Source organism: Pelophylax lessonae, assembly GCF_965119305.1.
Source record: "Pelophylax lessonae genome assembly, chromosome: 3".
NCBI lineage: Eukaryota > Metazoa > Chordata > Amphibia > Anura > Ranidae > Pelophylax > Pelophylax lessonae.
This window is the reverse complement of record NC_138770.1, coordinates 575,091,389-575,103,457: the sequence shown is the minus strand read 5'-3', so window position 1 is coordinate 575,103,457 and position 12,069 is coordinate 575,091,389. Positions and strand designations below refer to the sequence as shown.

Sequence of the window (12,069 nt, the reverse complement as noted above, 5' to 3'; positions counted from 1 at the left end):
AGTCCCGTGAAGAGGGAGCGAGGGGTGTGTGTGTGTTTTGGAGCATGCCTGCATGTGTGCCCCAGTAGCAAGTAGGTTGCTATGATGGCACATGAAGGACACATGGAGTGGAGAGCACCAGCAGGGGATCTCAAAAGAGGAGGTAGGGGGCCAGCTTATCATTGCGCAGAGCAGGTAAGTATAAACCTCCTTTTTAAATTAAAAAAATAAAAAGTTTTGTCTTTACAATCATTTTAAGTAAAGAGAAAACATTTGCAGAAAAAATAAAATATGCACGAGCTGTGTGGTTTCAGTTATCCATATTTCTAGACATGTGCTAGACCTTCAGTTATATGTGCAGCCCTAAATCATAAAGAGCAATTCAAATTAACTGATACTTGTATGTTATGCTCAGATGGTGTTTGTATCATTGGGTGCCCCACGGCGAGAAAGAAAAGGGGAAGGAGTGCAGCTTCCAGCATCGTGCCTACCTCCCCCACAGAAAGAAAACATCCCCATGCTGCTTCTCCTACAGGAACCTCACCTCACCACTCTCTTCGATTTGCTGGAAATGTTGGCTTCATTCAAACCCCCATCAGGCGAAATGAACTTAGAAGATGTTGAGGTAAGGTTTGTCTTTTATCCACACAGTAAAACCTAAAGCTGGGTACACTGAATGCAGTCTAATGATCAGCTTCTGTTTAACCAGGAGGGGCTACACACAGATTATGATTCAGCCGGTCGCTACCGATTTATGCTGATTATGGTCTGTGTATACCCAGTTTAATTCCCACTGCAACTTTTTTTGTTTTTGATTGAGAAAGGGCTAGAATCTGTTAGGTTTAAATACTTTTCATTTTGCATGACACCTGGACAGGTTCTAACTCTTGTCAAAAAAAAAAAAAAAGCTTGTTTGAGGAAATTTCTGCACACCTAATTTTTCCTGTGAGGACGCATAGTAATAGTATCTTAAATGAAAGTCTAAAGGCCTCATGTACACTGGATGTTTTTGCATCTGCTTCTAGGAGCACAAGGCATTTTTGTTTTTTCCCCTGCGTCCAAACTACCGGCATGTTGGCCTATGTGTCCATGCACACTTAGGCTTTTAGCATCATTTAGTGGCAGGGGCTTTTAGAGGCAGAAAAAAACACTGCCAGGGTGTCCAGAAGCAGCAGAGTTTTGGCAGAAAAACTGCTTGTAAATGCATGTTAATGATGGGCACGTTTGGCGCGTGAGCATTAATTAATTTCAAAGGTCAGAATAATTTATTTAATGAAATAAATTAAGGCCTAAGTTCTTGATGCCTGAATACATGCCTAAATGCTTGTAAAAGCATTAGACAATTTTACAAGGCTCAGGCATTTTTTCTGCCAAAATGCTGCTGCCAGGAGGAAAGGCTTGTTTACAGAACGTCCTATGTCCATGAGGCCTAAAGCTTGATACACACTATACAATTTTCTTTAGATTTTTTCCTTTAGATTTACCAAAATTATATAATATGAGGTCAACCCTTAACACTTTCAATTTGTATGCAATCAGGCAGGCCCTTGTACTACATAGTTCAAGGTAAATCAAAAGGAAATCAAACAACAAAGTCTTATAGTGTGTATCCAGCTTTACTCTTCTTCACTCTTCCAAAGCTTAAAGTGAACTTGTGCTTTGCCTATGCAGAGTAACTAATTGAAGTGACTGAAGAACCTCTTTAAGCTTCATATCCGTTCTCAATAAACCTTATACAGTGCTGAGACACCGATGATGTCACATGAGAGGAAGGAGAGTGAATTGCATACGCTACTATGCTTGAAAGTCCTGGATATTTTTCTTCATTTCTGACAGTAAATAGGGCTATAAAGTGGAGTATAAACTGCTCCAGGGACTGGCATTAAAGTACAGGTGGTCCCCAGGTTACAAGCAAGATAGGGACTGTAGGTTTGTTCTTAAGTCGAGCTCAGCTCAGTAAGTGGAGCTTAAGTTCAGCTCCAGTCAAAAGAACACTTTTTTTTGGATAGCATAGAGACGGATTAACACCCCTGTACCATTTTGTTTCGCTGTCTGTACCTCTGGTCAGAAGATGTCACCTCACGTTCTGTCCCTATGACAACTGTATTTTGAAAATGTTGGGGTGGTTGTGGAAACAAGGATTAGTGATAAAGCTTCAATGGAGACACCTTTTTCCCATGAGAACGCTACAGGAGTGAATTTCCCTTACTAGGGTTAGATTTCTCCTCACTTCCTGTTGTCTGCCTCCGTTCATAAGTAGGAGTCGTTTGTAAGTCGGATGTTTGTAACCTGGGGCCCACCTGTAGACTAGACTGGTGTCTGAACTGGGACTATAGTCTATTTCTCAAGCCAGACTTGGGTGTTCAGCATACTTTATTCACCTTACCTGTCTTTGTAATTCCAATCCTAGCACTTTTTGAACAGGCTTATGGTGTCCTATGTCAGAAGTCATATAGAAACAAAATATCCATGGTAAATTTAAAGAGATTGTCCAATGTTTGGGAAATGTTTTTGCTGAAATCACAAATCACGCAAGAGGAATACAGAGGCTGACATGTCCCCCCCTCACTCTGCATTCGTCTTTCCATTGCTTGTCTTAGGAAAGTGCTTATAGTTGAGACTAGCTATAGCTATGAAGCAGCCATCTCCATCATAGCTATTGTCAGAGCAGCTGTGACATGGAGGGGTTTAAGAGGATAGGTTTGACCTCAATACTGGAGTTATAAACACTTAGAAACGAGAGACAAGTTTATACATGCTCTTTGTCCCATAGGGGACAGAACTTGAAAAAAAAAAAAAAAAAAATGATCATCTTTATCTGTTAAGTTGAAATTGAATATTTATAATATATTTCAGATGTTTGATAGAATTGATGGTCATTTGATTACAGAGCGCTAGATGTGAGGAGCTGCATCTCCATGCAGAGAACCTATCCAGGCGTGTGTGGGAGCTCCTGATGTTACTGCCTACTTGTCCCAATATGCTGCAGGCATTCCAGAATGTGTCTGAGGAGCAGGTGAGTAGTGCGTTAACCAACAAGTTCAATTCTTCTTTCCTCAGCTGTGCACTACAAGGTAAAAAGAGTTTGCCCACAAGCTGGACATGGAAGTTCTAAATATGAAATTCAAACAGAAGAAATATTATTAAAACAACTTCTGTGCTACCTAAATTGTGTCTTGATTTTGGCATCTAGTAATCCTCTGCACAGTACCACCTCAGACTGGGAGAGGAAAACACTTCCACCCAGTCAAGGACATGCTGACAATCTGCTGGCAGTAGGAGGGAGTCGCGTTATAATCTAACTGTTCTTCATTGCCCAGTCATCAAACTGGGTGTGATTTTGACCAAGATGTGCTGCTAAGGTCATGGACCTGGCAGTGTTTGGATCCTGGCAGCCATAATCATGAAAGTGGCTGGACAGTATTACAATGAAAATGACTGAACAGTATTACAAGTTCTTTGGCAGTAAGAACAGTGTCTACAGTATATACATTTCAACTGTGCATTTATTTGTTTTGTTTGTTTAGAGATCAGCTTTAGAGTCCATTCACACTGCCGCGACTTGTGAGGCGACTTGTGTGCCCTCAAGTCGCCCCAAGTCGCTTGACATAACAAATCCCATGTAAATCAATGAGAGCCGTCTTAATTGGCACTACTGAAGTCGCTCCGACTTCAGAAAAGGGTCCTGTACTACTTTGAGGCGACTTGTATCCGACTTGTCCCAATAGACTTCAATGGGAGTCGCCTCCAAGTCGGATCCTTATCTTATTTGAAGCGACTTGTGATCCGACTTTGCAGGAAGAAGGAAAATTAGCCAGGCATTCCCCACATTGCAGCCATGCCTACAGTTCCTATATAACATTATCTCTGCCTGGTCTGTGTGAGTGGCACTGGTGGACACTGATATGTGGCACTGGTGGACACTGATATGTGGCACTGGTGGACACTGATATGTGGCACTGGTGGACACTGCTACGCGGCACTGGTGGACACTGCTACGCGGCACTGGTGGACACTGCTACGCGGCACTGGTGGACACTGCTACGCGGCACTGGTGGACACTGCTACGCGGCACTGGTGGACACTGCTACGCGGCACTGGTGGACACTGCTACGCGGCACTGGTGGACACTGCTACGCGGCACTGGTGGACACTGCTACGCGGCACTGGTGGACACTGATTCGCTGCACTGATACGTGGCACTGGTGGACACTAAGGGTGAGGAAAGGGATATGCAGTGTAGTTAGGGTACTATATACCACTATAGTTAGATTCAATAATCTAGTTTCTGTAGGGAAAATGTTAAGTGTCAGGGTGACTGTAGTGTAATTTAGGGTGGACTCTGCTATGCCAGGGTGACAGAACTCATCCATGTCAGGGTGACCGCCATAAGAAAAAGATCATTTTTCTTAGAATTATTATTAGAGCAGGGATGGGGCTCCGCTCCTTTTACACCTGGGCGTTTTTGTTTCAGGAGTTTATTGGGCTTTTTTGTGGACGTCTTTGGAGGCAGGCATGACATCTGAACTTCTGTGTAGGGGTGTATATATATATATATATATATATATATATATATATATACATACACACACATATATGTATATATACACATACACACATATAGGTGTGAAAGGAGCGGAACCCTATCCCTGAGCTACTGAAATTATTTGCAGGGATGGGGTTACCCTCCTTTCACACCTATATGTGTGTATGTGTATATATATATATATACATAGATGTGTGTGTGTGTGTATATATATACCCCTACACAGAAGTTTAGATGTTATGCCTGCCTCCAAAGATGCCCAAAAAATGCCCGAAACAAAAACACCCAGGTGTGAAAGGAGCAGAGCCCTAACCCTGTGCTACTAAAAATTCTAAGAAAAAGTATCATTTTTTTCTGGTTCCGGACATGCTACAGAGCTGAAACTTCACAGGTACACTTTTTAGACCCCCCAGACACTAAATCCAAAGAAATCTTTTTTTTTTTTTTTCAATAATTTTTTCAATAATTGGCTCTCTATCAAAAACGACAATTTTTAAGAACTTTTTTTTTTGTGTGATTGAGCATGACCCAGAACCATATTCTGATTGGCCAAATACAAAGTCGTACAAAGTCGTCTATCATACAAGTCGCGCTGAATACGCACAAAGTCGCGCTAACAAGTCGCCCCTTATGAGGCGACTTAGAGGTCCCGGTAGTGTCAAACGGCTCTTAAAGTTTTCAATTTGTTGGGTATCAATTTATTTTTTCCTTTCTGCTTATAAAAAAGTTTCTTCTCTGTTAAGGGAAATGATGGACCTTGTTGGAAGGACTTGCTTCGCATAAAAAGTGCCCACAAACTTCTCTACGCTCTTGAAATTATTGAAGCTTTGGGCAAGCCTAACAGAAGGATAAGAAGAGAGTCTACTGTAAGTTTTTTTTTTTTTTTTTTTTTTTAATTTTTTTTATTTTTTATTTTTTTTTGTGTGTGTAAATTTTGACTTTTCAAATTTAAAATAGAAAGGAAGGATCTTAATCTTACAGAACAGGGGCAGATTATTCACACACTGTGGGTTATAGGCATGTGCCTTCAGGGGATTGGACACTGGCAAAGCTTTGGAAGACATGTCCCCTGAGTACCTATCCTATAATCCTAAGTCATTACAGGACAGTCTACACCTAGGTTACCACGTACACGCTTACCAAATACTCTGCACTGTGAGTACCCTACAGAGGAAACGCCTCCCTTTTAGCTATGGTGGCGACCAGGCGAAAGGGTGTGAGTGCAAAATCGCATAAGAACATTCACTTTGTTGAAGGCTTGCACAACAACATTCAACCTCAGAGTGACAATGCAGTCCTTGCACTAGAGCAAGAACCGGCTCAAACATCAGTTTCTGCATCTGGGTCTAGCTGTATTTTAGACACGCAAAAAGGGCCTATTTTACCAGAGCAGAATTCTCTGTTGTTGCCCACCAGATGCTTTACTTCTGCACCAGCAGACCATCTGGTCCAGGACAATTCCCTGGTTTCATCCGCTTTAACGCTAGTTAAATTCCTTCAAAAAGATTGGAACCCCAACATTTTTGGCCTTCGATAAATTCAGAGGGGTTGGACCATATTGACTATATTGAGCTTAGAACTCTCCAATAAAACTCTCTCTGTAACCTGAAACAAGGGTGTTGCTGTCCTGAGAATTCAAGTTATATAGTTAACTATAGTAAGACTCCTTGTCTTTGGCAGTGGATCATGCCCTGATTGCCGTGTATATGATTTATGGTTGCATTGCTCCTTTGTTTCTGCAGTGCTCTTGCTAATTTTTTATGTTCATAGAATAATTTGTGGGGCAAACTTACCCAGTTCTTCTAATAGTGAAGCTCTAGTGTGGTTCAGTTCCTGTTGTGTTTTGGGTCTGTGTTTATGTTGTAATTCAAGCTCCGCTGTACGGTTAGTGATTGAAAGGATGGAAGCTTGGCATTCCCATTTTCGCTTTGTGGACATGGTCATAAAGACTCCTCTAGCTACATACTTTTGTGCCTCCCACTGTGTAAGGGAGGACACATCAGGGGTATCATTAGTTTTAAAGTATTCGCTCAAAGCGCGTTTGAGAGCTAAGATTACCTAGGTCGCTCAGAAGTAGAGAGTTTAATCTCCAGGGTTTTGTTTGGATATCTTTTTTTGGCAAAAACCAAGGTGAGGGTTATCAGATGATAATTGGAAAGAATCAATACTCTCGCAGTCTGTAAGGTGGAGATATAAAAGAAGTTGAAGAAATTTAGAAGGTTTATAATACGATTTTATTATTAGAAAAGTGATTAAAGTTCTAAGATTGTAATTGGGTTTGAGGAATGATGGTTTTGATATTAAAAAAATATATTTTTTGAAGGTATCTACAGTTTGGGTTTCTATTTTTGGAGAGAAGGGTTAAGTGCCTGTTCACACTGTTTCGACTTGTCAGGCGACTTGGTTCGCCTGGCAAGTAGCGGACCATGCTGTGCAATTGGAACCGTTCTAATAGGAGCGACTCAAGTCGCTCCGACTTAGAAAAAGGTTCCTGCACTACTTCGGGACGACATCGGAGCGACTTCCATTGACTTCCATTGTGTGAAGTCGTTGCAAGCCGCGCCGAAGTCGCGGTGCACGGGCGACGGCATAACTCGCCCGAAGTCGTGCCGCCCTAGTGTGAACCGACACTAAGAGGAGGAAGGGGCTGTAAATGTATACAGTGTTTCTATGTAACTTAAATGTGTTTTTTTTTTTTTTTTCCCAATAAAAATGATTTGAAGGAAATAAGGTTGGGATATAAACAGGCAATCCAACTGGGATCAGTTGGTCCAGGGGCTGCAGTTTGTGATGCCTCTTTGAATGCGGCTCCTCTGATTGAGAGGCTGTCTGTCTCAGCAGTGGTCCTTAGACGTGTTATTTGGATTAAATGCTGGTCTGTGGATCAGACTTCTAAGAAGGCCTGATTTGATCTCCCCTTCCTAGGGGATCGCCTGTTTGGAGCTTCCCTGGATGACATCATTAAGGGTCTCACAGGGGGGTAGAGTACCTTTCTTCCACAGGCTAGTATCAAAGAGCCCAGTCGTAGACGTGGTCCATCTTTCTTGGCTCATAAGTTTTTTTTTTTTTTTTTTGTCCCCCAGGGTCTCAAGACAAGCGATTTAAAACCTTTCAGGGCCTCTTCCAGAGGATCCAAACGAACCTGGTCTGTCAAGCCAAGAGCGGGCTTCTCCAGATCTGTGGCCAAGGCTCCCACAGCATGAAAGGGCACCCTCCCCCGTATTGGGGTGGGGGGGATGTCTTCGCTGGTTTCTGGACCCGTAGACCTCACTGATGCAGGACAAGTGGGTCCAAGAAGTCATACGGTCTGGCTACAAGATCGAGTTTCCTTAACCTCTGGAAAGGTTTTTCCCTCCAACTTGCGCCAGTCACCAGACTGCTTACCGGGTCTCTTTGGGGCAGTGCAAGACTTGCTATGCCAAGGGTTAATTGTCCCAGTTCTGACTTCGGAACGTTTGCAGAGTTTTTTTATAAACCGGTTTACAGTCCCCAGGAAGGAGGGCAACGTGTCCAATTCTGGACCTCAAGGCGCTAAACTGCTTTGTGCGGGAGCAGAAGTTCCTAAGGGAGTCCGTTTGCACGATAGTGGCATCCCTGCATGAGGGCGATCTTCTTACTTCTATAGACATCAAGGACGCTTACCTTCACATTCCAATATATGTTGGTCAACAGCGCTTTCTTTGCTTTGCCGTGGGAGAGGAGCATTATCAGTTTGTGTGGTTATCCTTTGGTCTCTCCTCCGGTCTTCACAAAAGTGTTGGCCCCGATGCTGGCATTGTTGCGTCAGCGGGGATCACAGTATTTGGGTACCTGGACGATCACCTGTGAGCGGAGTTTCCAACTGCTCTGGTGGACAACTTGGAGATTACTCTGCAAACTCTGAGGGAGTTTGGTTGGGCTCTAAACCTTCGGAAGTCTGATTTGGTTCTGTCCACAAATATGGACTATCTGGGTCTGAGACTGAACTCTGCCCTAGCCAGAGTGTTCCTTCCTTTGGGAAAAACTTCAGAAACTGCAGGAAGCAATTCAGCTTCTCTTGTCCAGCAGACGGTCATCCTTTCAGACTTGCATGCGAGTGCTGGGCCTGATGTTATCTACCTTTTTGAGGTGGTTCCGTTTGCACAGTTTTACATGAGTTCTCTGCAAAGAGATTCTGTTCAAATGGGACAAGAATCCACTGTCTATAGACAATCAGATCTGGCTGAGCTGGGGTATGAGAGGGTCCCTGATCTGGTGGCTTTGTTCTCAGGATTTGTCCTGGCAAAGTGCCGTTCTCCACCTGTACTGGATGTTGGTCACCACTAATGCCAGCCTGTCCGGGTGGAGAGGCGTCCTCTGAAAAGATTCTGCTTAGATGGTCTGGACGCTGGAAGGGTCCAGACTGCCAATCAATGTACTAGAACTCAGAATGATCAGATTTTGTCTGGATCATTGGAGGGATGGTCTTCAGGGGTGTCCGATGCAAATTCAATCGGACTATGCCATGGCTGTGGCCTATGTCAATCACCAAGGGGGCACAAGAAGTGTCCTGACCACTCAGGAAGTAGTCAGAATTCTAAGGTGGGCAGAAAGTTTTGTTCCAGCCCTCCCTGCTGTACACCTTCCAGGGGTGTAAAATTGGCAGGCAAATTACCTCAGTCCACAGGTGTTGGACCAGGGGGAATGGTCACTTCACCCGGAGGTGTTTCATCAGTTGTGCCTCCGGTGCATTACTCCCGAGGTTGACCTGTTGGGTTCTCGTCCCAATAGTAAGGTGCAGAAGCTTGTGGCACGGTCTTGGCTTGTGGCATGGTTTTGGGGCCCTCTGGCCGATGCCACATACGCGCTGGTGGCCCTGTGGGGGTCAGTATCGTCTGATTTACACCTTTCCCCCCTCTCAAGCTTCTGCCAAGACTTCTGCGCAGGATTGAGCAGAAGGGATTCTGGTCATCTTAGTGGCTCCAAACTGGCCTTGCCGTCTTGGTACGCTGATTTGGTATGGCTGGTCACCAGTGTTCCTTGGAGACTTTCTTCCTCAGGTAAGATCTGTTGTCCCAAGGGCCAATCTTCCATCCTGCTTTACAGTTGCTGGCTTTAACGGTTTGGCTGTTGAAAACCAGGTGCTGAAGGATAGAGGTTTGTCTGAATCGGTGATTCCTACGCTGTTAAAGGCTAAAAAATCTACCTCTAAGAAGATCCACCTTCGTACTTGAAAGACGTACATTGCATGGTGTGAGTCTTTGGGGGTTCACCCTCGGTCCTTTTCAGTGGCTCGGATATTGGCTTTTCTCCAATGGGGTGTTGAGCAGCGGCTGGCCTTGAGTACTATCAGGGGCCAGGTCTCGGTCTTGGCGGCTTTCTTTCAATGACCATTGACCACAATTTCCTTGATGCAAACTTTTATCCAGGGAGTTCAACACTTGGGTCCTCTGGTGTGGTCTCCATTGCTGCCTTGGGGCCTCAATTTGGTGCTTTTAGTCCTCCAGAAACCTCCTTTTGAAAATCTTAGGGTGGTTCCCCTGCTTACTTATCCCAGATGGTAGTCTTTTTGGTTGCAATCACTTCTGTGTGCAGGGTGTCAGAGTTGGCGGCGTCTTGTCGTTCACCTTACTTGGTGGTTCACAGAGATAAGGTGGTTCTTCATCCCGGTCTGTCGTCCCTTCCAAAGGTTGTCTGATTTTCATTTGAACAAAAACATTGTGTTGCCTTCCCTGTTTCCCAGGCCAAAACATCTTAAGGAAATTACCTTGCATTCCTTGGTTGGGGTTTGGGCAGTTAGGTTGTACCTGGCAGCTACGGAGTCTTTTAGGAAGTCAGACTCACTATTTGTGCTCATGGATGGACCTCTGAAGGGGTTGTCTGCTTCTGCTGCGACCATTTCCAGATGGATCGAACAGACGGTTTTTCAAGCCTATTCAATTAAGGGTCAGTTTCCTCTTTTCCCTGTTATGGCGCACTCTACTAGGGCGCTTAGTGCCTCCTGGGCCTTCCGTCATCAGGCATCAAAGGTTTGCAAGGCGGCTACCTGGTCGTCTGTGCACACCTTTACAAAATTTTATAAAGTGGATGTGTTGGCTTCTGCGGATGCTTCCTTTTGCCGCAAGGTTTTGCGGGCTGCTGTTTAGAGGACTTGGTCCTCTTTGAAGGTGTATTGTTTTCTCTATCGCTCATTGACAGACGTAGTCCTCGGTGATACAGCACCTTCGGGTTATGTTGCCTCCACAGGAGTACGACTAGACAGGAAATAAAATGCTCTGGCCACACCCTAGGGGCAGTCCCCGAGGGTATATCCTCTCTCTCTCTGCCACAGCAAATCAGTTTTTTTCTGTCTAGTCAGGAGTAAGGACCTAGATACCTTGCTGGGATCTTCGGTCCTGGCAGGAATTTGTTCTTAGAAAAGATTTTTTTTAGACAGCTTTTTTTCTCCAGTGTTCCTGTGAGATCTTCAAGCAAGAAAGCTGAACTGGGCGACGGGCGGGATGTTGAGACAGACAGACGGTGGTACAGGCTTATTCTATTAAGGGTCAGAGTCCTCCCTTCCCTGTTAGGGCGCACTCCACTCGAGCGCTCAGTACTTCCTGGGCCTTTCGCCATCAGGCGTCAGTGGTCCAGGTATGTAAGGCGGCCACCTGGTCGTCGGTACATACCTTTACAAAATTTTATAAAATTGATGTGATGGCATCGGCGGATGCCTCATTTGGCTGCAAGGTTTTGCAGGCCGCAATTTGAGGAGACCGGTGGTCTACCTCGAGGGTTTTTTTCTGTTTGAAAATTTTTTTGTTGAGTCTCATCATTAAGGATGAGCATTGTAAACTTCTAGTTGGCACCGGTTGGGCCTTCTAGATTTGGATCTGATTTCCATTTTCCCACCCCTCATTTGTGATACTGCTCTGGGACGTCCCGAAGGTGCTGTATCACCGAGGACTACGTCTGTCAATGAGCGATAGAGAAAAATGGATTTTTGTAAAATCTTACCGTAAAATCCTTTTCTCTTAGCTCATTGACAGACGTAGTACCCGCCCCTCTGTTTTTGAGTTGGGTTGGGTCAAATTCTCTAAACACTGCTTTTGTGACATAACTGATTTGCTGTGGCAGAGAGAGAGAGGATATACCCTCGGGGACTGCCCCTAGGGTGTGGCTAGAGCATTTTATTTCCTGTCTAGTCCTACTCCTGTGGAGGCAACATAACCCGAAGGTGCTGTATCACCGAGGACTACGTCTGTCAATGAGCTAAGAGAAAAGGATTTTACGGTAAGATTTTACAAAAATCCATTTTTTTTCAGGTGAGCTCCAGTTGTTCTTGGTTGAGCTCCATGTTACCTGGTTGGCTATGGTTTAGCCTTGGGGAATATTTTTCTGCTGTTCCCACCCCTCAAGTTTAACACTGCTTTGGGATGTCCCAATGATTGAAGATCAGGAGCTGTGTCCGTCAATGAACGATAGAGTAAATGGGGATTTTTTATTTCGTTCATGGACGGACACAGCACTTCATAAACCATAACTAGTGTGTTATATTGCCTCCTCCAGGAATAGGGCTATGCAGAACAAAAAACACCTGGCTACAT

At 44.4% G+C, this 12,069-nt stretch overlaps 1 protein-coding gene across 1 annotated transcript in view; it reads left to right on the top strand.

Moving 5' to 3' along the window:
- Positions 1–12,069, top strand: part of USP34 (ubiquitin specific peptidase 34) — a 600,284-nt gene that overhangs the window by 220,644 nt on the left and 367,571 nt on the right. The window contains exons 28-30 of the mRNA XM_082250967.1: positions 395–604; positions 2,870–2,995; positions 5,269–5,391. Of these exons, the coding sequence (XP_082107093.1) occupies positions 395–604; positions 2,870–2,995; positions 5,269–5,391 (459 nt within the window). The remainder of the gene's footprint in view (positions 1–394; positions 605–2,869; positions 2,996–5,268; positions 5,392–12,069) is intronic.